The 26,620-nt window shown below is 37.5% G+C and overlaps 1 protein-coding gene across 1 annotated transcript in view; it reads right to left on the minus strand.

Moving 5' to 3' along the window:
• The window catches only part of SLK (STE20 like kinase), a 46,796-nt gene extending 21,675 nt beyond the window's left edge, over positions 1 to 25,121 (minus strand). The window contains exons 1-4 of the mRNA XM_080621772.1: positions 24,631 to 25,121; positions 3,878 to 4,042; positions 1,483 to 1,531; positions 592 to 741 (exon numbers count right to left, since the gene is read on the minus strand). Coding sequence (XP_080477898.1) covers positions 592 to 741; positions 1,483 to 1,531; positions 3,878 to 4,042; positions 24,631 to 24,780 — 514 coding nt within the window. The 5' untranslated portion in view covers positions 24,781 to 25,121. The remainder of the gene's footprint in view (positions 1 to 591; positions 742 to 1,482; positions 1,532 to 3,877; positions 4,043 to 24,630) is intronic.
• Positions 25,122 to 26,620: the final 1,499 nt, after the last annotated feature.

The following is a 26,620-nucleotide window of genomic DNA, read 5'->3' on the forward strand; positions in this document are numbered from 1 at the left end:
TTAAATTCAGGAAACAAAACAAAACAAAAGAAAAAAAGGAATCAATAATAGTAAGCTTGTATTAATTTTCTTCCAGACTGTTTTATCATAATTTCGGTGCAATGAACAATTAAAAAAGGCATGAAAAAGCCCTAAGTTGAGTAAATAAGATTATTACTTCTTTCTCTCTCAATACTAGAAGAGACAACAGTACTAGGTACTGGGTTTTGGCCATACTGAGCAATGTTCATTTTCTAAACTAGCAACTTCAAAGGGAAGTTCTGATGTTACCACAGTAAAGATAAATACAATTAAGAACACATACTAAGAAACAGTTGGGCCTGTGTCTGACTTTAGCCAGCTTAGTACAGATATCGGTATGAATCCTACAATTGCCGATTTTAAAATCTGAAAGATGTGTCAAGTATGGTTATGACATTTACCCAAGCTTTTTTCTTTTTTTGTAGCAAACCTTGCACCTGAAAACACTCTCATTATCAGACTGATATTTAAATGGATAAATACTGAATTCTGCAAGCTACAGCCTAACGAAAATACAATTATAAGACCATGCAAAGTTCTGGGAAAGACTTTTATATGTAGGATGCTTACCTAGTTTAATGTCTCCATCTAATGTGAAAAGAATATTGCCAGCTTTTAGATCTCTGTGGATGATCTTATTTTCATGCAAGTAGTTCAATGCTTCCAGTGTCTGCCTGCACACCACTTTAATCTGAGGCTCTGTTAATGGCCTTTCAAGCTCTACAGGAGAAAGAGACAGAAATAAGCACAACATTTTTGCATTTTATGTGTTCGTAGCAAGCTGTATAGAAGTATATGTGAAAATTAATCTGACAGATCCTTAACATCATATGTCAGAAAAAAATTCTATCTTAACATACTTGCTCCTTTCACTAATAATGTGATCCCTTGTACCCAAACCCCTCCTCATTATGAACGAGGCATACCTACCTATCTGAACTCTGAAAAGGCTATATAGTTTAGAGACTGGTTCTTTTGTGTGGTACACAGAAATGTTAAAGACTAGACCCTTTACTCATTACATTCACCTAATTTGAGGAATAAACACAGAAAAATCTAACTTTAAGGTTTATGCAATATGAAAAAATTATCACAATGTAATTTGGAAGATGGTAGGGAAAGAATGAGATCCTGAAAAGGGCTCATATAGATTATGTTATAACAACAGAGAGCTCAATAAGCATATGAGGACAACTCATCACATTCACTTAAAGGGTCAAGACAAAAATGTGTTTTGAAATGTAAATGAATACTTTACAGATGAGAAAAAATTAATGTAACTATAATGTCCATAGAGAGAGGTGTAAATCCTAATTTAAAACCCCCAACATTCGACACATAGAGCACACCAATTACATAAATATTTGCATTTCAAAACAATATACATATGAAACAAGTCTTACAATATATATTATAATTTTAAGATGTTATGAAGTTTATTATTTGAAACAACTTATTTACCCAACATTACTGCATCTACTGCTCCACCTGCACAAAATTCGATCAGGATCTGTATACAAACAAAAGAATACACAAATTACAAATTAAATAGTTCTGCTGAACTGAACCTTGATTACGGGAGCATTACTGGAAGACCAGAGTTTCAGACTATTTGGCCTTTACAAATTATTTAGCTAACCTCTGCAAAATACTGGTTACCCAATAATAACTGCTACCCGGCTAAAAGTGGGCTTATGTTGCTCAAGCAAATGATTTGAAAAATGCTTGAGGATGCTCAGACAAGTTTTAATAAAAATATAAAATTCCATAATAAAATCTATAATAAAACAGTCAGCTTCTACCTGACTCACTTTAATGTGATTTACACAATCCCTGCAAATGAACTTAATTATTCAACTGCATTTCTATATTATAATCTCTCTGACTGAAGTCCAAGAATAAGAGCTGTGTGATTTCCCAGTAGCAGATATCACCTGTATTTTTTCAAATGAGATGAAAATAGGAAAAAATACTCCTAAAAGTTAACAGAAAATGGCTAAATTCAGATGCTTACATTTTCCTCCATTTTCCTTGATGCCTACAATATCTAATAATACTAGAACTCCATCTTCAGTTTTCAGTTTCCATTTGAAACAAAAATAAACTGCAACTATTTTGGGGCACAAACTATGCTGACATGTAGGACAGAAAGAACATAGACAAAGGAGAAAAAAGTAGACAAAGAGAATGAGGAGAGCAAGAAAGAGGAAAGGTCATCCAAGACTGACACCCTACTCTTCCTTATGTGTTTTTTTCTCTTTAATTTGAACTTTAAGCATTCAATTATACTTTTCAGTCTGACAGCTAATGAGTATTCCTTGTCAGAATCCTAATGGTCAATATTCTGGGAAATACATTAACTTTTTCATTTAGAGTACTTTTAAAAGCAGAGCGTAATTTCCCATAAAAGAGAACTCAAATTATACCTTTTACCTTATACCGTAACACTTTTTCTATGCATATACACCACCTATACCACCTATATTAAATATTACTTCAAATTGGTATTATAATTAATCCTTACAATGGTACTAACAAATATATCTAATGAAACACTTTGTAAATCCCTTAAACCATTATTGCATTTTCATGCTTCTACATACCTACTGCCAAGTAAGTTGAGTGTGGGAATTTGTAAATAAAGAATTTCTTTCTCTAATATCTGCTGTTTGGTTTGACAACCTGACAAAGATCTCCATGGTACAGAAACTGTCTCTAAAACTGGAAAGCAAAAGCATACTCTTTTGCCAACTATCATTCTTTTCTTTTTTCCTCCACTAAATTCCATTTACTTACCACATCATTATAGCCTTCTCTTTGGCCCTTTCTTGTCTCTGCATCTCAGTGTAACTATGTATCTACAATTTTAATTTCAAACTATTTACTCCTCTTCTATCTTTATTCTACTAGTGAAGCCTATCAACTCAGTTTCATATTCTGCCTCTATGCCCATCCGTTTTCATGCTGACCTTTATGCATGGACATCTTTTCAGTATTCCACTGTTTTATACAATATCTTTATACAAGATCTGAATTACTCTGCATTCAGATCACACAAGGTTTTCACAAAGCTTATCAAAGTAAATCTACATCAGGAAACATGCTATTACACTTCTATTATTTTTGTGCTTAAAGGATAAAGCATATTTGTAAGACTCAAAGGAGATTTCCTTTTACTTGTTTTAGGTACCTTTTCAAATTATAAACTCCTTAAAAAAACCATGTATTCTCTGTACAATTCCAAAAGCACTTGAAATGTTACTAGCATTGCCTGGAAGAAAAAAAAATTGTATTTTCATAGCTAAAGCTGTTCAATGCATAAGATACAGCAGAAAAGTGATGTACAATCATACGTATGCTCCCTACTAGATATAAAGATTTTAAGTAAATTAATTATGGTCCAGGTCCTGGTAAACTGTCCTTCCTGGAAGCATCAATAAGCTTATTCTAAAATACCTACTTCACATGCTTACCTTCTCAGCATATTATTTATTTTTCAGCCACAGATTCTGAAATCTCACCCTAAGTTGTGCTAATGTAATTAAAATCTAAGTTCTGCCACTACAATAAGCATTAAGAACTCTTTCCACATACCAAAATGAACAAACTTCCAAATTGTAGATTCAAACTCCTGACCAAATGACTCGGTGTAGCTCAATTTTGCACTGACAATTTCCTAAAAGTCATACCCATGATTTATAAATTAGTTTTGAAGCTGAATAGTTATCCCAATAGCGACAACCCAAACAAGATGTAATGGACAAATGATCTTTGAATGAAGAAAAATGTACTTTTTACTTTTGCACAGTTTACTTTTGAAGTAAATAAAAGTATTTCAAAAAGAAATAATACCTACCCACAGATTGTTTTCATAGTAGAAAGCATCTAGGAGCTTAACAATATTAGGATGATCGCAGGATGCTAATATGTCAATCTCAACCATGTAATCTTCAAGTTCTTCTTCTGATTTAGTATCAATCACCTTCGCAGCAGCCAGAACTTTCGTTTCTTTGTTCTGAGCCTACAGAAGTCACAGCAAATGTACACGTGTGAATTTCACCAGATAACTGTCAGCAGGAATAAAACAAAAATAAACAACAAAACCCCCTCTCCGGACAGTTCTGGACTGCTTTCCTGCCTTTAGTTAGATTCTCTACAAAAAGAGAAGACCTGCATATTAAAGACTAGATAAAGTCTAGCACAGAAAATGGGTTTAGTAACTTTTCTCATGGTCAAGAAACAATGACAGCCAGGAACATAAAAATAATTCTCATCATATTCCTCAAACCATCACGCAGCTAATAGCTGAGGGTCATTGCTATTTTGTACTCCTAAGACAAAAGGTTTGTGTTGCTCCTCAAAAAACTACCTATTAACACTTTACAAGAGCATGAAGTATCTATCCTACCACCCTCTCTCTCATTTCTGAGTGCACATTCTTGCCCTTCTGATGCTCCCCACGCTGGGGCAGCACAGCTGTTCTCAAAGCCACAGAGAAACGGCTCCTCTACCAGTAATCAGTAGGTTAGGCTCTTCTTCAGCCAGGGGCTGTATTCAAGCTCCCACGTTACAAAGCTGCCAAGCCATCATTCGTCTGGGCACTTTGCTCTCTTTGCTTCAGAAGTCTAGAAGGACTTCCACAGAGGGCTACTCACTGAAGTTAGCCACACTGAAAAGGCTGCCTGCCTCTATTACTCCACACCTTAGGACTTGGGAGAACTAGAACTTGTGTAGTGATAAACTCAATGGGAGAACAAGTAAGAGGCAGGAGGAAAACAAAACCTTAGGTACCCAAGGGGATAAAAAATCCAACCCAAATCAAAACAAACCAGGCATTTCTACTACACATTTAAAAAGTATTGGCTTTTTTTAAATGTAAGAACACGCAAACAACTAGAGTGACTATTATTTAAACAGCAAAAAATTCAGAAACCAATTGCTCTAAAGACTTATTCACAGAATATTGCTGAGACACTAATCCAGCAAAACTAGGCAAGGCGAGATTATATTTTCCTTTCAAATATGTGGGCCATAAAGCAAATATTAAACACCTAGCCTACATGACTATGTGTACATACACACACAAAATTATACACACTTTCTAATAATTCTACTGCAAGTTATGTTTGAAGGAATACTGTAACAACTCGGAATTAAGTAAACTTTAAACAGGAAAGTGTACTTTTCTCAAGCCATCATAAAACCACTAGTTTGTCGCAGCAATTCCAGTCTGAAAAGTGGTCACCTTTTGCCTCTGAATTAATGAAGTTGTAGGACTGCAGTTGACTTCACCATTTATAAAGAGCTCGAAGAAAAGGCCTGGATTTACTTCACCTAGCTTTTGACGTTCAAACTAAATTCCGCGAGAAGTAGGGACATAGGCTCTCTCCAAAGCAGCAAGAGACAAGAACCTGCAGGGGCAATTCTGACTCCTGATGTGAAGTATCAAAACGTGGCTCATCCTGTCTCTCTGCTGGGACTGCTGGTGCATTGGGGCAAACCTAGTTGAGATGAATCCAGGACAGGACACAGCAAGAATCCCCAGCCCTGACTTTTGTCACTTAATCTCATTATCAGACTAAAGCTGATGACAGACAGCAAGTAAGAATTCTTTTGAATGATTTCCAAGATCTATACTTTATGACTTTCACAGCCATAAATAATTCTGTCAATGTGGCAAAAGAGAATAAAATATTTTAAGATAAATAGTTATAACATTCAGTAAAGCAGCAGTAACAGCAAAATACATTTATAAGCATAGTCATCATATGCTGAGGGTAAATGTTTTCTGTAACATTCATTTTTATCTCAATATTCTTTCCAAAACAAAAAAAACCAACCATCTTCCCAACCTCAATATTTGCCTTCTCATTTTTAACAACAGAGATACGGGATCCATATAACATTACTGTTTGAAAACAAACTGCTGAGTTGTCCAACACATATTCTAATAATAAAAACACACATTCTAATAATAAAACATTCTAATCTAACACATATTCTAATAACAAAAAAGTCTGCTTCACAACACAAGCTTAATTTGTTTTTGGTTTCATGATTTATAGCAAGAATGAAAGACCAACCTTCCTATTCCTGAGCTGCACTGTAAATTAAACATGAAAGATAAAATACGTCTGGTTCCACAAGAGACTTGGTAGCTTTACATGTACAGAAAATGGTAGTTAAAGTACCTTTCTAGACAACTGAAATATTAAGTGTAAATTCACATTTTTACAGCCACACACTCTACTGTACCTTAGAAGGATACTTAGAGGGGAAAAAATCTGAAATTCATCTTTACGCATATTTACATGTAAACTACATAACGGTAGTAATATTTTGTTTAAATAAAACTATTTCTAAAGTCTACAACCAGGTAACAGTAACAGATATTATTGTTTTTCCGATTCAGCTTCACCTTCTGAGAGAAAAAAAGCACTGGTAAATTACATGCTAGGTAGTTTGTTGCATTTACAGCATATTTTGTTTTTTTCTATTTACAGAGTACTTGGCATCTTGATTTTTCCCAGATCCTTTTGCTTGAAGTAACTAGAAATCTGCTTTGTGTAAGTTTCTTTTATTTTCTCCTTGTATTAAAACACTTCATTTAAAAACCAGAAGTGATTATAGAGTCAGTAGGATTATCTTTATGGGTATCTTAACAATTATAAACAAAACAAATGTTTGCCTTTGTTCCGACTTGAGATAGTAAAATTTTGTAGGTCTAGATCCAGACTTTTTTTTAAGCTCTTAAAAGAAAAAAGCTTTATAAGTAGCATGTTTCCACCGGGTATTTCTGAGGCCTGACCAAACATTTTAAGCATACATCAAATTACACCTGAAAATAATAATAATAAAAAATCTTTATATATTTTAAGCATGATTTTTAAAGTTCTTTTTGAATAAGACATTACTCATCTCCACCCCACAGTGGACTCTAATAAAATACTAAATCTATGCAGCTTACTGTAAGAAGCATGTAAGAAATACGCTCTTCTGAACTGTGTAGGAAAGGTTTTTTTACTGTTCATGCACAAGATTTATGTAGCACTATTATCATATGGGGAAAAAAAAAAAAAAAACCCAACAAAAAACCCTCTGGATTAAGAGGAACAAAAAGCATTTACAGTTTTTTGTGGGCATGTTTGTTTTTCTAGACTTTGGCTGAAGTCCTTCTTCTGCCACATAACATTCTCCAAAGGTCAGAGCAGGAGCAACAACGACTGTGTAGATGCAGTCTTGATTTGCATACACTCGTTTTGCATTTGGGTACATAAACATTTAAAGACAAATAACTTATGCTACTCAGAGGTTCTGCTCTTTCAAAGTATGTCTTGTATCAGCAACCTAGTGGTTTCTTCCTATATTTCAGCTCTCAACTACCAATTCAAGTTATTTCAAATGCCTTGCTTAAATACATTTGATTCTGCTTCCGTGACATGTCATTTAAGCTTTAGTCCTAAGCTAAGAAATCCAAACTGGCATCTTCAATGTTCAATCCTGCCTTATGTAGAAACAGGAAAGAAAGGGGGCCTAAGCTTTTCCTTCTTTGCATTAGCAGAATTTGATCTTTTAAAAAGATTTATACATAGTTGTTGAAAACTGAATTGGAGTAACTCATTCCCCCAAGACCTGACTAATGGAATATGACATAGATAATACTAACTTTTATATGCAACAACAAATATAGTAATCCTTCCACCAAAACTTCTATTTGCATTATATATTTAAGGTTACTGCAGCAAATGCTAACTTACAGAGAGACAGTATGCACAACTGAATAGCAAACTGTATGTTACAGCACGGTCCTAGCAATGGATGGCGTATTCTCATTAGTAGAAAACACACAGATACTCTTATTCTCCCAAGATAAAGTACTTTAAGAAAGATGCACTGCAGTTTTGCATAGAATAAATAGATCTTGTAAATCAGAACTTGCAAATTGCTTTTCCTGTGAACCTAAATCCCTCACACTAAAATGGCAATATCTAATGCACAAAACCATAAAAATTTAAAAACATATGATTACAAGAAAGAATAACCATTCTACATGACACTAGGGTCTGTGAGCATGTGAAATTAACAACTCCTCCTGATCAATGCTGGGGTTTAATACAGTATCATATAACCACATACAAGTTCCAGAGCCAGAAGCTTTGTGAAGAGGCTGATAGCAGAATATTAAAAGGCAGGTTTACTGTCTGGGCACTCAGCCAAGAAGCTGCATATTCCCAGCCACGGGCAGAAAGGAAAGCAGAGCCACTGCTCCAGAGTAATAGGATTACAGTTCGGAGATAACTCGTAGTCTTTCATCTTTAGATGACCAATATGAAGTTTCAGTCTAGGTTGAGAGGAGCCGTTTTAGTTTCCTATCACCAGCAAATGCTTCCTTCCCAACCGTGCAGCATGTAGACATCTAAACAGTAACCACCATTTACAACTGAACAGAGTTAAGTGCATCCTCCATCTATTGTTCAGCCAACTGGAAACAAAGCTGAGATAGGAGGTAGAAAATTGCTCATCACCTTTCTTGCTGAAGCCTGATCTCTTTTGAGATCTTACGTAACCACATGGTATGTTCTGCAGGCAGCAAAACAAATCAATTAAGCAGCTCTTCCTTTCTGACTCACTCTTCTCAACTAAACTGCACTTATAATCATAGACCATCAAAAAGTGAAAAATATGCACATCCCTTCTCAACAAATGATGTTTTTGCAGGTAAAAAGCTGCACTTTGTGTAAACTTGTGACTGTCAGATCTAGATCCGTATACTTTCTGATGATGTGTGAGTAATCAGTACTGAAAAGGCAAAGGCAAAAGCTGCTTCTTAGAGCTGTCAAAAAGCAGTGGATCTCAAGTTTTCTTAAACATATAAAACAAGGAAAAAAAACCCAGACAAATTTCAGATTTTAACAGCCTGATCTAATAAATCTGTAAGTACTAGTAAGTACTACTGGGAAAAGTAAACTGCACTTGGCTTTGTGTAAGTTTACTATACCATATTTAACATTGGTCTGTGCATTTTGAAGCTAAAAAAAAACCCCAAACCCCCAAAAGCCAAACCTGCATGATTGTCCAGTATCAAGTATCAAGTATACAAACTTCTTTTCAAAACATAGGAAGGTGTTCTTTAATAGTGAATTTCAGAAAAAGAATCTAATTAATCCAATAAAAGAAAGCAGGAATTCTAACACTGATTGTTGATAAATGTAATTAAAAGTTTGAATTCAAAAGCAAATAGCAACCTCTGCAATATTAAGCCATGACTTTTACAATAAATCACGTTAGGCCAGCGAAGGAGATGACAACCTCCACAGATCTCTGGAAATTACAATGAGCCAGTCATTTAACAGAAGCAATGCACCAGTCCTACCTACACAATGCTTGAAAATGTGGTAGTAATAAAAGAAACTATAGAGAATTTAATTTTTTTAATTATAGATATGGTTGGTCCAAGGAATTAAAACCCGACTAACTTCAGTTATACCTGCTAAAACTTGTTGAAATGACTGTTACAAAAGAACTATTCAAAAGATAATGACAGGAGAGTATCTACCAAAGATGATACATGCTTAAAATACAGCTATCAGCCAGAAATCTTCCTGTCTGAACAATGTATCACAACTACCTATTATACAGTTTCTTCTACTTAAGAAACATTTAATGCTTGGGAAAACAATATTGAAACAGAAGTGTAGATAAAAGTGCCTCTACTTTCTACAAGCAAATACTAATAAAGTGGAGACCAGGGTTCAACCCAGACTACTGAAGCAGGTCTTTATGATACTGTGGTCTAGTGCTGCCTCTGTGGCTATACTAGTTTTGGAGCAGTTTCCATGACAATTTCACTCTTTTAACATTATCCTTGTACTTCATACATATTGTGGTTCTTCTGTTTCCTCCACAGTTGGTTTCTGAGGATTCCAGAAGTTATTCTGGGGAGTGGTAGGGAATATAATTTTCATGTTTAACCTCATGATTCCCTTCATATATTTTCATTACTTCTGTGGTATTCTGTAAACCAGCTAACCAGAGTTCCCATCTTGATTCACGTGTTGCGTGAGGAACATTTATATACATATTTGAAAAGTATCAGGGCTGAGCTGGCCAGTATATGCAAAGTAACTCAAAAAGTCCTTCAGAGGAAACTTAGCAGAGGATATTATATCAGATTTCAGCATCTTTCTTCTAATTTAAGCAAATCCATTAAAAAACAGAACAAAAAATAACAAAAGATTGCTAAATGTTGGCAAGAAAATATCCAAAATATGCCATGTGGTTTTATGATAACACACCATTTCTCTTTCTCCTGTTGTGTAATAGCTCACATAAAAGCAAAAGGGAAAAACCGCTGATAATATCAGGGAAACATTTGTAACTAAAGCAGTAAGCGGTGTTAGAGGTGTAAGTGCAAAGGACTGGCAATATTTTTCCCAAGTTCAGTTATAACAACTATACATACCACTTGCAAAAGCAGCATTAAAATACACCATTCTGCATTACAATTAACTCCTATACTTGAGAAGGGGGAGGTGTGACAAATTAAGATTTATCCCTGCAGTGCTAAGCTGCTTTGCCAGTATCTTTCATCTGCAGAGGACACTAACAGTTGCTGGCAGAGGTTTTCTCCTTTTCATCCAGCACCGGACAATGTCAGCCTCAAACTGACTTGCAACTTCCCAGGAGAGATAGTAGCCCAGTGTATCTTCATCTTGGATTACAGATATCCTGCAGTTATTTATTCAGTATTGTGTCATCAGAAAAAATAAAACAATGTTTACTACTTCTTAATTTACAAATTTATTTTGGTCACTTCATCTTAAAGTTAAGTCTTTATTCCAGCAATAAACACACCTTTATTCCAGGTGATGTACACTAATGCTTCCAAGAAACGATGATATCAAGAAATAGCTTTTAATCAAACAATTGCTAATTCTAGCTGTTCACTACAATTGCTTTTAAGCCAACCAACAAGTGAGAATTGAAGCTCTCCAAAATGCCTTTTTTTCCTTTTTCCTGAAAATTATCATGCTGCCAGGTTGAAAATTGAGAATTCTATTTGTTCTTGATAACTTCATGATTTGTGTGAATACAGGACTTAAGAATCCTCCGATTCCTTTACTTGCGAGGATTCTATGTTATAATCTAGCTTCTAGTCATTTAATATCTCTAAGAATGCTTTATTTCACTTGAGATCTAAGAGCCAGTGCTACTCCTGCTAACATCTTTCCCTAAGGAGACATTTGGAGTTGTAAAAGCTAACTCTAGCTTTCTGCAGATATCTCACAGTGTTTTAGTTTCCTGTCATTTTGCTTACTAGAACTTTCTAGTGTACATTCACAGATGTACACAGATCAAAACAGATTTTTTTACTGTTTCTTAATAAATTGGCTAGGTCAACCCACAGTTCCTCCTTACTCTGCTCCTTGGAGTCAGGTTACAAAACAAAACTGGGATCTGCTCTGCCCAGAGCCTTTAGTCAGCTCAGCTGTAAGATGGCTACAGCTGTTTGCTGAGCCAGCACAGCTATTCATATATAACAAAAGAACAACAACAAAGAAGCGCATCTGACTTGAGCATAGAAAATTCTGCCTTTCCCAACTGGAAATGAACAAGTCAACAAAACAATAAACAAACAAAAATGACAACTACTTTTGAAGTTCAAGAACCCTTCAACAAAGGCCTTCTGACACGTTACTAGGGAAACTACATAGTCATAGAGATGAAATGTGGCACAGTCATTAAGCTAAAAAAAATCTTGCCGTCAAAAAAGTGAAGAATAGTATTAAAAGCTCTACATTTCATATAGCAGAAGGAAGGCATTAAAGACCTACACTAGGACAATTTATTTATTGTCAAAGATGATGGGATGTAACAGATGTAACAAACCGTCATTTAAAGTGTATACATCTTACTAGCTGAAAAATACAGGCAGTTTGGGAAAAGGTTCTGTATAATTTGATACTGCAATGTGAACCATATTCATGACTTGCAATAAGCACAGCTAAGTAGCCAGAGGGAAAAGATTAAATGAAACAAATGAAACAAGATGACGCATTACCAACCCATTTCATTCTCTGTCCTGCTAAAATGACCAATAAATAAAATATACTTCATATTTTAAAGGGAAAAATATAAGATACACAGGCAGTTTAGGATTCAGTATTTTACATAAAGACACAGTTATAACAGTGGGAAATGAAACACGACTACATCAATACCACATTAAAACTGGCAACAGTTCTTGCAAAACTGTCAAAAGCATATATTCTGTTGCTCCATGCACGTTCTAGTCTCGTAAGATGAAACTTCCCCTATTTCTGAAGTAACAAAAAAGGAAGTAGCTTTTGACAGCTTTCATAAAAAAGCTGTCCAACATTATCCCTGTTTTTTAAGTAAAATGACTACAAAAACCAGTTAATATTCTCTTTATGGTACTAATATATTTTAAAAAGAATGGGAAATTTAGAATTCTAGAGGGAAGTTATTGCTTCCTCACATACTCATCCTTAACACAATCTAACAGAAACCAACTGCAAAGACAGCAACAACCACCAAAGAAATCAATGCAGTTAAGCCAATGCCTTTCAGCTCTCTTCAACATAAGCTAGTTCTTTTCAAGTTAGTTCTACAATGAACTTTATCAGTCACAAAATTCACTACGATGTTGTATGCTACTTCGCACTTGTGCAGTCACTGATTTGCCAGTAGTCTTGTGAGTCTTAAGTAATAACCCTAAAGCTACATACCAACTCACAAAAACAAAGTGAAATCTTTCCACATGTGAGTTAGAAAGGTTGCCTCACATACAGTTTATAATGACCTAAGCTATTTTTGTGCTGCAAGTATGACATCTCAAGAGATGGGAAAGCACCATCTGAATAAACATTTGGTATCCCTTGAAAATCGGCTACTCAAGTGCCACAGAAATAGCATCTTGGGTTCTGTAAGTAAACTTCATTTGTATTCAGCACAGTAGTGGAACATGTTGCTTCTGATGCTGCCTTTCACATTAACTGTTTGGTTTGTAGGGGTTGCATGCTGGTGACGATAATCTTTTTCATATTATGATATAGTTTTTGCACTTGCTGTTTGCCATTTTACTGCAATTCATTCAGAATTTATTTAATATGCTAGTGACTAATACAAATGGTCAAAGGAATAATTGCATTACTTGATATAATTATTAAAACAAAATCAGGATAAATACTTTGACTCTCTTTCCAGAGTTTGATGCACACAATATGCAAAGGGAAAACAGCACAGCTGCTTTACTCATACTTCTGAAACTTAATGAAATTGTGAGCTTCTATCAGTAAGAGGATCTTCAGGCAATGTAGGAACAATATTCTTCCAAAATAACTGCTGAGTATCATAATAATATTAAATAGTTAAACAAACAAGATATTCAAGAGGAAGTGCCATTCTCACCTCTTAATAGTGTGGCAATGTTACTTTTAATGGAATTATGAAAGCTTTATTTTGCCCATGTCCCCAAGAAGTGACAGCAATGAGCCTGCACCAGCACAGCTGTTAAAAATGAAGTAGTTTTCTCTTTGACAAGATTTCCCGCTTTCTCCTACTCGTCCTTTTCTGTCATGTTTATTTTTTTATTCTTTTATTAAGCTGAAGGCTTTATGAAGCAAAGAGCTATCTTTTGTTGTGTATTTATACAGAGAGAGGAAAAGCAGAACTCCATTCCTTTGGGAAAATTATCTAGGCCACTTCTTACTTCAAAACACTGCTCACTCAAATTCAATTCAGTTTCTGTACTTTCCTCATATAGGTAAATTTGGTGCCAAATAAGAAGTCTTATAAATTTTTCATTCTTTTCTAGTAGTTATGTGTCATGTCTAAAGTATAAAAAAAAAAATACCACCTGGAACAAAACTGGGAGAACAAGCTTTTAGTGTATTTCCAGTTAAAGATATGTATATATATGTGGTGGCCCATATATGTGGTCTGGGGTAATGGTTGGACTTGATGATCTTGAAGGTCTTTTCCAACCTAGTTGATTCTATGATTCCACATAACAAGATTCTTCTAGCATGGGTGCCAGTGATGCAAAGGGACAGAACTACTAGCTGATAACACCAACGGCACCACCTAGCAAAACTGCCTTTTATCAGTACTGTTGCTAAAGGTAGATGATTTATACAACAGAAGTATGCCTATTTTTCCCTCTGTCCTTACAAAACCAGATTCCCCTGACATACCTTAACAACTTCAGAATATTGATATGCCACCCTGATGCTTTCCTTTTATAGCTATTTAAGCCAATGCTGACATTGTCTTGTCATTTTACCCTTATATCAGCATTGCCACTTGTCTGGCCCTCCCGTGAGCTGATCTGGGAAGCCAAGGAGATTACATGTACGATCAGCTTTTGGGTGCTTAGTTCCTTGAACCAGATCATCGTGGGGTTGGCAAGCACCAGAGCTGTCACAAGGAAGGAGGTGGGAAAGGGAACACACTGCCAGAACTCTGGCTGCATTGACTACCGCTGTCAGAAACTGCTGTGGAAAACAGTCATGGTAAAGACCAAGCCACTCATCATTCAGAAGTGCTTCTGTACTTACTAAAGCTATTGAAATACACCACTTTGAGAAGATGTGTTATTGACTGTTTCATTTAGTATCACAATTCCATACCGATTAAGTGCTTTCCAGAGAATCAGAAAAATCTTCATATTGCACTGCCTCAAGGTAAGGTCCCATGCCAGGCCACTAATAAAGACACTAAACACTAAGGAGCATCAATAAACATTGAACCACCACATATACACAGACATTTGTGATCAAATGGAAGAGTAAAGTTTGCACACTTGCTTATTTTTCTATTTTACTTTTAAACGTTAGGGGAAGTGTGTGCTTGTTTGGTTTTTATTTATCTGTAACAAGCTAATTTAACAAAAAACTTCTAGGGTTGTTGTTAAGCTGACCAGAACATCTAAGTTTACTACTAAAAGATAGCTTAAAGTTGTTGCTATATCCAAAAGCAGAGGAGGCATTTTCAGGTACCCCAGTTATCCTGTAAATCAATAGGAAACACTTGACATTATTCTTGTTTATATGATGAGCCTTAAGCTTTCAGACTTCCCATCCAGAGAGATAAAAAATAGCAGACAGTACTTCCTTCTTTCAGGCTACTTATAAACTTGGCTACTGCATTCACTCCACTACTAGTAAAAACTACTTGGAAAGGGTGAAAGAATAAAAACAAGCTTGGCTTAACTTCAAGAGTACCCATTTCTCAACATTACTGGAATGCTTTCAGTTCGCTTGGGGGATAATTCCTCTTCGAACTCTTCTAATCGTATTTCCTAGCAATGATCACAGTTCTCACACTGCAATGCAGCTGCACAGTGGTTCTGACCCATGACTATCAAGCACCAAAAAACAGAACACTTGCCTGAATGGTGAACTGAAAGATCTGTGGCATCCACAGAAGTTGAGCAGGTAAGAGAATGAGAGAAGGACAATCAAAATCATTAAAGGGTCAAGCAGTTGTCTTATAAAAAGCAGACTAAAAAGGTTGGGCCTCTTCAAACAGGAAAAGCTGAAGGTGGGGCAGGAACATGACTGAACTTTACAAAATGAAAAAGGGAGCATATGAATTGAGTAAAGCCTGCCTGAGACAAAGGCTGTGAAGGAGATGAGGGTTTACTGCAACATGCTAATTCTTGCTAAAGGACTCAGCTAACATTACTCCATTAAGGTTTTCTTGCCTTCTGATTACAAATTATTAAGTCTTTTCCTGGTAAAGTACTGCTTAGAAATAAAAGTGAGAAGTCATCTTCTATAATGAAAATTTAGACATGTACTAGAGAAAAGCTTTGGTTTCACAGCACAAATCTGTGTCAAGGGAACCATTACCTACAAGATAAAGAATAAATTCCACTGCAAAAGGTGCTGCCAAGTTATACTGTATCATTAACAAATTTACAGTAACTTCCCTCAGAATACGGTTCTCTGAATCATGGTTACAACTAAATATTTCTAGAGACAAAACCTAGTTCCTTAAAGTCCTTCTTAAACAAGAAAGTCCCAGAAAGATCTAAACTGCTGTTCAATGAGATATGAATAAAGTAAAGGGACAGTCTTCTTCAATTCATTATCAGGCTAGATGGATACCAAAACGATTCTGCCTTAGCTTTGGGATTCATCATTGCTTTCATACTAGGTAAAACTATTCTGATGTAGGCACACCTGAAGTTATAGGATAATGGTTCTCCCCAGACCTTCAGACTGTACATTTGACCTTCCACTCGCTGCTCACTCTCTCATTTTGAGAAAGTGCATTAATGCAACTTCAGAAAAAATACTTTCTGAAAATAATAAAGTCCCTTTATTTGTTATGGCCTCCTTCAGTTTCAGGTTTTTCTGAAACAACAACCAACAGATTAATTTTTAAGACTGACACCTTAAGATGACAGTCACTTAGTCCTTTGTAGTGAGAAGAGATTTAGCAGATTTTAAATTCTAATCAGTAAATTGATTTGGCTGTTGTAGTACAGTCTTATTTTTTTCACTTTCATATTCTTCTCCACAGAAAAATCAGTAAAAAATAAAAATCATATCATAGAACAGTATGCTTCAGGTAATTAGAACCTTTTTAAAGCCAGATTTTGGGTGGAACGTGATTCAAACATGAATCTATGCTTGAGCAATTTCTTCCTCTAGGCTATAGGTAATTAACTAAATAGAAAATGGCTCCAAAATATAAACATGGCTATGTAAAGGGGAAAATGTTTGTGTCTTTCTCTTAGCTTCCAAATCATCACTCATGCTTAGCTGTTTTACATTAACATCTCTATATAAACACACGCAGTCTTACAGAATACTGCAAACCACTCTTAATCCAGAAAAGTGAAAATAAACAAGAAAAATCCATAACCTCTAATATTGTAACTTGCTTTTACATATATTTAGAATTGCTGTAAGAGACATTATATCCTCCTGACAATCAAATGTAATACTTTAAGGAGGTACATTAAGTATACAAAGAATCTTCCATTACTATTTTATTGCGGATTTTTCACTTTAGTTAAATCTGCTGCTGCATGTACTTCAGTTGGTTTATATCACAAATGTAGAGCATATTCCACAGAAAATTTGAAATGCCAATGGAAAGGTAACATTTACATTAAAGCCTTAATTTTTGTTGAAGTATGAAGTAGCCTAGTATTTTTTGTTGAATATCACTTAGTGAATTTTTATTGCCTGACACCCTTCAAACATATTCTGCAAATACTAGGTCTTCTTTCTCTCGAAAAAGATTCATTCCAATTTCTGAGTGGAAAAAAAATGTGTTTCCACATACCATATTTGAGACATATTTGGCAGTTGAAATGTCTTTCAAGCATTCCATATTGTTATAAAGCCATTACAAGTGAATTAGAGGGATTGACAATATGTTTTACATGGGTTTCGACAAAAATTATAAACCATCATTTTTTTATTGTTATTCATTCAGTCTGCTTTGTTTTGTAACTTTAAATTTCATGGCTTTCCTGTCACTAAATGTTGACAACTGGAACAATCCAAACAGTGTCAAATGAAAAGGCAGCACATGCGTTGTATTTGAGTAATTTGGCAACTACAGTGAAGTAAGACAATGGGCAAAAGAGGTGAGGCAATACAAATTTGCCAATTCCATGTATAATCTGAATATAATTAAAGATTATTGGGGGAGCACAAGGAAGCAAAGACCAAAGTAGTATTCATAAACCACAATTCAGGCGAGGGTCTTAAGGAATGCACTTAAGATCTCAAACCAGATTGTTTAATTACATGATGCCTCTTTTACACAGACACAACTGTCATTGAAGGAGAATGATGTTTATACCTCACGAGATTCTCAAAAGGTGGGTCACGGCCCATGGAAAACGTAAGGCCCATTCATAACTGCTTTCAATTAAAAAACCACCCAAACTGGGAACTGTGGTATTTGCAAATACAAACGAAAAATGATTTCTTCAATGTTGCTTATGGGGTGGTCAAAACTAGAATTTGAGACTCCACCAAAAGAAACTTCTTATGTACTGCTCTGCAACAATAGCATGTATTACTGCTTGGAGGATTGTATTACCAGAGGACTTTTGCCCTGCCAAAGATTAAGCTCAAAAGGTTTAACCAATTTGTCTACAAAACCTGTTAAAAAAAAAAAAAAAAAAAAAAAAAGGCAAAACCAAAACAGTAGTACCACTACATTTTTTTTTAGCTCCTATATCAGAATTTCTTAATATAATAGACTGCATCTTAGATATGAAGAATTACTTCATCAAGTTAGAACAGTTTAAAAAAGCTTCACTCCGCAGTCTATTTGCCATTAAACAGTCACATTTAGTTTATACCTCAAATCTAAAGTTCTGCTCTCCGGACAGGAAACTAACAGTCCAAGCACTCACACAAATAGTTAGCTAAGAAATATGAAATATCAAAAGACATGAAAACAAATAGGAACTTTAATAAACATGGATAAATAAAATCACAGGATTTACTTAAGAGTTTAGAACAGTTCACATAACTGTGCCTACACCTTGGAAAAGATGACTGCCTTACCAAGGAGTGATCATGAGCATTCTATATTTATCCTCCACAAACATGTCTGCAGTTCAATTCTGAATGCAACAAACAATACTCATAAGTATTGTGATGGTGATTTTAAGCCAAGTGACTTAAAGAGGTCCAAAAAATGAGACACAAAACATGCTATACTTCTTCAGAGGATTTCTTTGCTACGGACAAAATGCAAAGAAGCCATTTAAACCAAGAAAATTATCTCAGTTTACAATCTACAGACAACTTTCTTGCACTACCTGTTTTCTCAGAAAACTTAAGAGTGACAACAGGGTGAATAGCTTTGTGAAGCTTTCCCCTTGACACATTTCCCAGGGTTTAAACCAGTGATACAGCCTTTTCCTTCGCTGGTGTCCTCAACATTCTAAAACCGCAACAATGTGAAAAAAAAACGTAATACTGTAGCGCAACTCACCAAGCTGATCAGGAAGACTAAAATCGTTTGTCTTCTATAAAGAGTCACACATCTTTTCACCTAAATCATGCACAATAGCCCTAAAACACTCAGGCTACTCTTACAGAAATTTCTGTACTTAGCAAGCTTTACCTGAAGTTTTAGTTCCATTTACTTAGACTAAATATTTAAAATTGAACACTGCCATCTTAAACATTAGTGTTTTGAGAGTAAATCAACTCTCTTCTCTCCTCTATCTACTAATGCCTCTATGGCTAAACAAAGCAACATAGCATTTAGGTGAGTATTATTAATTCAGATCTCCTGGGGACAACTGCACTACTTTACTGCTCCAGTTTAATCAGAGGTGAACTTACACAGTCAATTATGAATGAAAATAGATTAGAACAAAATGTATTTAGTATACCAAACAATTTTAATCAAAATTGCCAGAAGTTCTGCACTGATTCATTCTTATCTATTAAAATTTAATTTAGGACACTTTCACCTGCTTTGGCTTCCAGGTCTGGCTATGGCAGAGTCATAAAACTGCAGTATTTCACTTCATTGAAAATTTCCAAACATGAACTTATCTTCCAACTAGCACTAAACATAAAGGATTTCAAATGAATTCAAGCAACACCCTTCCACAGGAAACTATCTTTTCTTATAGGAATGATTACAAATTCCAACAGCTCTAACATTCTTCCAAAGAATTAGTGGAGCTAATGACATCAGGTAAGTCAAAAGATAAAGAGCAGAGAAAAAACAGCTTATCAGTGCTTCAGCTTAGATATTAAGTGGTCAAAATCTACTCCTATGAGTGTTAAGTTACAGCTATAAAAGAAATCCACCCTAGCAAGCAGCATGAGACCTTACCATCATTAAGATAACTTCAACTTGCAATATCCAGCTGGAGGGATTATTTAAAACTGTGCTGTGAGGCCACAAAAACTACAAATTATGACTGCTGTGCCCTGATTCTGTTTTCAGGTCAGACTAATTAAGCATTTTCTAGGATTAGAAAATAAGTTATGATGTTAGTGGTACACAAAAAGTACTTCTAAGTACCACCAATTCTCAGTCCATATTTTGGCATTTAAAGGAGCGAAGGCCACACTGGTCCAGCCTCATGAAATCAGTATTCAAAAAAATCTATTTGTTTCTACCTGCTGTAGAAGACATGATGGCAAAACCAGGCTCTCCTGTAAGTCACATAGGTACATTATAGAGGCAGGATTGTTTTAAAAGCAGAAACAAAGGCCTAACTTATATGAAGCAAAATCATTAGTCTATTGGACTTGAAGAAACACTAATATCAAAAGTCCACTATCATTAGCCAGAGATTAATTCATATTGGCCACTACTATGAATATAAGTATATATGAAGACTTAATGTATTTATAGTTTTCAGAAGATAATGCATTTGGGTAATGCTGTTCACCATGACTATGGCTATCAGCTTCCACAACATCTCTCCTCTGAACCTAAAGAGAAAGCAGAACAGGCTTTTTAACCAAGCACCAGTTAATTGCTGAGAGTTGGAAAACTTGTCTTAGTGACTTTAAACAAAATACAAATATTTGATTTTCCAAATTCCTATGAGAATCTTGTATATACGATGCTTCCAAAATCTTAGAAGCAGGTAATAAATGGGATACTATAAATGGGCAGAATATTCCAATTCAAACTAAGAAGCATGAATGCAATTCAAAACCAGACAAGTATAACAGATTCCTGAATAGTAATTTGTTGATTTCTATTAAAATGCATATATACTATATATTCCCTCTCCATACACATACCCTGTATAGATACCTTATGTAAGATACTGCCACCGTACATCCTGCCACTCTGCTCTGGTAGAAAACTTAAAATGAGTGTGTATATATATACACAGATCGTACCCCTCACTAATTTGTTTGAAAAGTATCTTCTAGGCTCAGAGATGACACCAACTAGACGCTAGAAAATGCCTTTCCGCAATTTAAGTGCTCTGACTACCAAAAAGGCTGAGAAATTTTACTGAAATACAGTCCTGGCACTTCAAGAGATTAACTTAGGATGGCATCTGCATTTTAACCAGTTATGTGCATCTGTATGATTAAGACTCTCAGACAGGAATTTTAGCAAGAAAGAGCAGCAGAACGCATCAGGCTTTTTAAAGGTCTGTTTTCACACCATCTGGATATTAACTTCTGTGAATTTAGAAAGTAACTTAAAGCGGATGAAAGTCTAACACCTACTTATACTGATTTACCTTTAAAGCAATGTTTACTATGTGCACCGAACTGATACTGGATACAATAGGGCAATATAACACAATAAAATAGCATAATATAATAATGTAACTAATTTCTAAAGCAAACTTATTACTATTAACTTAAACACTAAAAGCCTAAGATATTTCAGGTGACTTAACCTGATCAAATCCAGAGCAGTTTCAAACTGTCTTTTGGTTTTTCTTTTCTTTTACTGAAAGAAAAAAAAAAAGGAATAATATTTTGCAATCTAGCTATCAAATTTCAAAGTTGAAATCAGCCTCCAATGTTAATACTACGCTTCTTCAGCAGCTGTCAGAACCCCGGCAGTCCATTCAGTAATTCTACATAACCCATGAAAGGCAATTAAAAGACATTGCAAAAAGATCATCAGCCTTGAAATTCTCTTTACAAGGGCCATCACCTGATACTGAAGTACTGCAGAGGCCTATAAGTTGACAAAGGATGGAAAACCACACTAGCCAAGAGCAAAAAGAAAACAGCCTAAAAGTGGCCTCTCTGAAGAGGCTGAAAAGGGCTAGCAATGAAAAGTCCTATACAACCATAAACCTTTGGCATCAGTAGTCTGCAGTTACACAGCTCCTCTGATCACAACAGACTTGCCACAGCAGTTGAAACACTTAAGAGTATTTCTGAACATTACTTAGTGAATACAAATATATGAATTGTCAGAGCTAAGAAAGCTTTAGGAAACTTGAACAGCTTCAAAGGAAATAAGCTTGTCTGGTAATTTGGCTAAGTTATTAAAAAAATAAGCAAGACCCTTGTAGCTGGTTGGGAAGAGGGGGAGTAAATCACAAGTTCTCAGTACCCTTAAAGACATCTGGATACAAAACTAGTTATCACTAGACACAGCATTTTTTAATGTAAAAAATGTAATCAGGTAGGCGTCATAGTACTGACAGGATAATTTAAGGGTTGTGTTTGAGTTTTTATTTTAATATTTGATACTCTGTCCAGAAGAGTTACACAGCTAAACCAAATAGTTCTCTACAGGAAATCATAGCATGTAACAAATCTAACCTATTTTTCATTAGAAGTCCAAAGTATACAAAGCCTTATTTATCTGGCAATTCCATTTGATCATATATCTGCCAAAACTCTGTAACACACCGACTCCAATGCAGTTTTGGCAAATCTGACACCAGGGTGCTGGGTTTTGTAAACAAACAAAAACCCCACCACACACATAAAATTAAACCACCACCCCACTTACATTACTTAGAGAAATTCTTTAAATGTTGACAGTTTTGTTCTAGTTTATAGCTTAGATTCCAAAATTTGAGAAGGTATTGAATAGCTGTTCTTGCAGTGTCTCATCCAAGCAAGAACAACCTACCACACCTTTGCTTTCAAAACAGTTTCTTGCCAAGCATGCTCAGATGCAGAAACACAAGTACAGTTAGTATCTATGCGTAACCCTCCTCCTCAAACTAGACGGAAACAAAATGAGTGCTGCTGAATACATGGACTAGGAGACTTCCTTTTTTTAAAATGGAATTTATTTTTTTTTCCCTAGGAATACTAGCCATTTCTAATTTTCATGAGTGCGAGGTTCAACATGTTTACTAGTGTAACTGTATGTGTCATTCTGACTACTACAACTTTTAAAATAGGGTTTTATTTAAACAAAATAAATCGATTTCATCAGTTAACACTGTCATTTCACGTTCAGAAATAAATCTCAAAGTGAAAAATCACATCCAACTGGAAAAAACTCTTACGGAACGCAAAACACACCGAAATGCAAGATTTGCCAGCTGTCTTGCTCAGATATCTTCCTCTACAGACTACGGCTTATACAGACATGCCTGCAGATAAACATGAAGTGAGAAGAGGTTTGAGGATGGGTGAGGAAATGCATATGGGGGAGGAGAAGAACACATTTATTATTGTAGCTTTGAGGCTTCCCCAGTCATCTCTAAGGGACAGAGCATTATATTCACCAACAAGGAATCAAAACTCCACTATGAAGTTTAAAGAACTTTTAATCATCTGCAAGTGCCATTAGAGACAACATTGTTTTTACAGTCACCAAGCTTTATGATAGAGCAACTTCAGACATATTTCCCTGTCATTTTAATAAAAACAAATCTCTTATCTTCCACACTAGCATGAGAACCACCATCTAGACTACATATTACACCAACATAAACTAGATGCTCTTATAATAGGACACTGACACAAATTTCTAGGATGAGAAAACACCCCACCTAGCATTCTGAAGTGACTGTGGCACTTTTGCTCAAACTTACAAACAGGTAACACCACACTACAATAAAATCTAAAATAATTTCTAGTAAAAATAGCACAAGTTTTGAGTTTGCACATTTCATAACCTCTCAAGTGCTGTACTCTAAATAGAAGTATTTCTTGACCTAATTAGCTCTCAGAAACACTGTAACTGCTATTCTTTCTCATACTATTTTTTTTCCAATCTCAAGAATCTGTTCCAGGGTCTCAGTTCATGTCAGTTCCCCAATTCTCTCATGCTTATCCTCCACGATGTTTTTTCCACACTACCCCTAAACCAAATGTGGAGCATTAATACCCATTTAGAAACAGGAAGAGTAGCTAAAGATTTGCCTGAAAGCTACAGTCTTGTCAAACACTAGCAGTGTTATAACTATGTCATTATATTCTACTTTGCTTGATAAATTCTAGATAAGCATCCTTAAAAACACTACTTGTGCCAGTATACTTAGAGATAGAAAAATCAAACAACTAAGAGAAGTTAGAACATCCAATGCTGCCATGTAAAGCAAGCCAAGAGAACACAACTATTTAGTTCAATCCCACATGGAACAAGAGAGGAGAATGCCCATTAAAAGCAACGTGAGCTTGGCCCTATAAACTACTCACGAGGCACAAAAGTCAATTTTCCTGTGCACGGGCTTCCTTCCGTACAGAAACGTAGGAAAATATCAAATAACTATGAACGTTACACCTAAAATAGAGTCTCTGTAATGTTAGAAGCCACGCTGCGAACACGAGTCCAAAACCAACAAAATACAGGAGAAGCAAGCGATTCCGCAACGGGCAGGGTGGAGCAGAAGGCGGGACGATGACCTAATAGGTCTTTTCTATCTTTAGTTTCGTGAGGCTCGGTGGACAAGAGGCGCCTGGATCAGGCTCTGCTCGTCCCCCGGAACCCAGGCACGTTCCCCCGGCCGGACAGGCACAGCACCTACCGGCCTAACGAAGTTCTCCGGCCACCTGATGCTTACAACAGGTATCCCAAGGTGACAGCACTTGCAGACAGGCAAGCTTTAGAGAGAGCTCAGAAGCGATACGCGGGTCATTTTTTAGCAACGAGCCATACAAGCTGTTCGAGTTTCCTTCTTGCCCTTACCTTGAACACTTTACCGAAAGCACCATCTCCCAGCTCTCCTATAATCTCCCAGAACTCCTCAGGGTTCAAATCCCTCTTGACGTGCTCGTATTGTTTCTTCTTCTTCTCACCACCCAGCTTGAAGATCTTCCGAAAGTTGAAGAAAGACATCTTTGCTCCTGCCGCGGGAGGCCAGGCGCGGGCAGCAAGGGGCGGGCGGCTTCTGGCGGTGCCCCCTCAGCCCGCCGTCACCATCCGGGGCGGGCAGGGGGGGTTCTACGGGCGCGATCCCCGCGAGGGCCGAGGGCAGTCCTCACGCTGCCTGGGAAGCCGTCGCGGCCAGGCGCTGAGAGGAAACAACCCCTCGGATCTCCCCGAAGGGGCCGGGCCGTCGACGGCCGCCGCACTGGAGCTCTCCCGCGGCGGGCTCAGCGGTCCCTTTGCCTACTCGGCCGGGCTGGTGACCATAGCGTCAGCAACAAGTGCCGGGCTACCTCCCCGGACGGAGCCTGAGGAGAAGAAGCGCGGCGAAGGGATAGCGGCTCCCACTGGAAAGGGGCAGCGGGGGGGCGGCGGATGGGGGAGCGGTCACCGAGCAGCCCTCCGAGGGCGCTCCCGCTTCAGAGGACGGGGCGGATGTAGGGAGAGGAGGGGACTGCCCCGCTCCGGACTCCAGGCCGGTATCCTACCGGAGCGTGCCTTGCGGGGTGGCCGAGCGAAGGGAGGCGGCGGTTCTCCGGCGGTCCTCTCGGGGTTTGTCTCCCAGTCGCTGCCCGCCCTCTCGCACAGCGCGGCCCGGGCGGCACCGTTTCCTGCGGGGCGGGGCCGCGCCTCCCTCCCCCGCCTACCTCCACCCGCCGCCGCCGAGCGCGTGCGCGCGCCCCGTGCCCCCGCCCCTCTCCCCACGCTCCCGGAACCGCCTCGCACCCCGGCTACCGTCCCCGGCAGCTGCCGCGCCAGCGCACGCGCACCGCCTCCTCCGGCGCATGCGCACGCGCCGCGGCGGCAGCCGCGGTCTTCTCCCCCCCGCCAACATTTAAGTCTCCGGCAAAGGTGGTGGGGAAAGAGGTGGGGTTCTGCGCTGTCCACGTGACGCGGCGCTGGTGGCGTAAGCCAATAGGAGCGCGCTGAGGCCTCCGGCGGGTAAGTTGGTGCGTGGCTCCAAGAGGGAGGGGGGTAGCTGCTTTCCCTCAGAGCTGGGCGGCAGTGCTTGGGGGTGCCGAGCTCTTGTCCGTTTGTGTTGCTTCTGTTTTTCTTCGGGAATAGCCTGTGTATGCGTAATTGAGTGCGGGGCGGGAGAGGAAACTGACTTTCTCGTTCTTTTGTAACCGTGGTGGGAGAGGCTCTGTGGGAAAGAGACTCTTTGCTCTCTGCCGAGTTACTGATTCCCGAAGGGCATCCTGCCTCTCTCTTATTTATTCTTCGCTGCCCCGTGTAGGTCTCCTGTGGTAGAGGGTGATGTTTCATAGGTAAGGGGACAGCTTCTTTTCTGAACTGGTGGAGTACCTCAACTTCCTCTTCAGCACAAGCAGAGTGCCTCTTCCCCCACATTGCTTCCTTGAGGCCAGGCTTGATGTGGTTCTGCGTAACCTGATCTAGTTGAAGATGTCCCTGCTCATTGCAAGGGGTTGGACTAGATGACTTTTGAACGTCTCTTATGCTCCAAACTATTCTGTGATTCCAAGTCTGAATGTGGGAGTTGAAAGGAGCACTGGCCACGAGTGTTTTGTTGGCAGGTGGTGTCTCTTGGAGGGTTTGAGCTTGGGAATATTACTTTGAGGAAGATGTTGGTAGAATAAGGCAGTGTTGGAAGACTTTGTTTGTGGATTAGTGGTGTTCCTAGCCCTGCTACTTTGTCACAGCGTTCAATCATAGCAGGGTGTGACGTTCATGTGCTGCCCATGTTTAGTATCTTATGAAATTTAATCAGTGGGACAGGATTGAATTTCCTTATCTCACAACCTTTCCACAAGTGATCCTTTCATCAGCCTGAAGTATGATTGTATTTTAA

The sequence above is a fragment of the Psittacula echo genome, assembly GCF_963264785.1.
Source record: "Psittacula echo genome assembly, chromosome: 6".
NCBI classification, from domain to species: Eukaryota; Metazoa; Chordata; class Aves; order Psittaciformes; family Psittacidae; genus Psittacula; species Psittacula echo.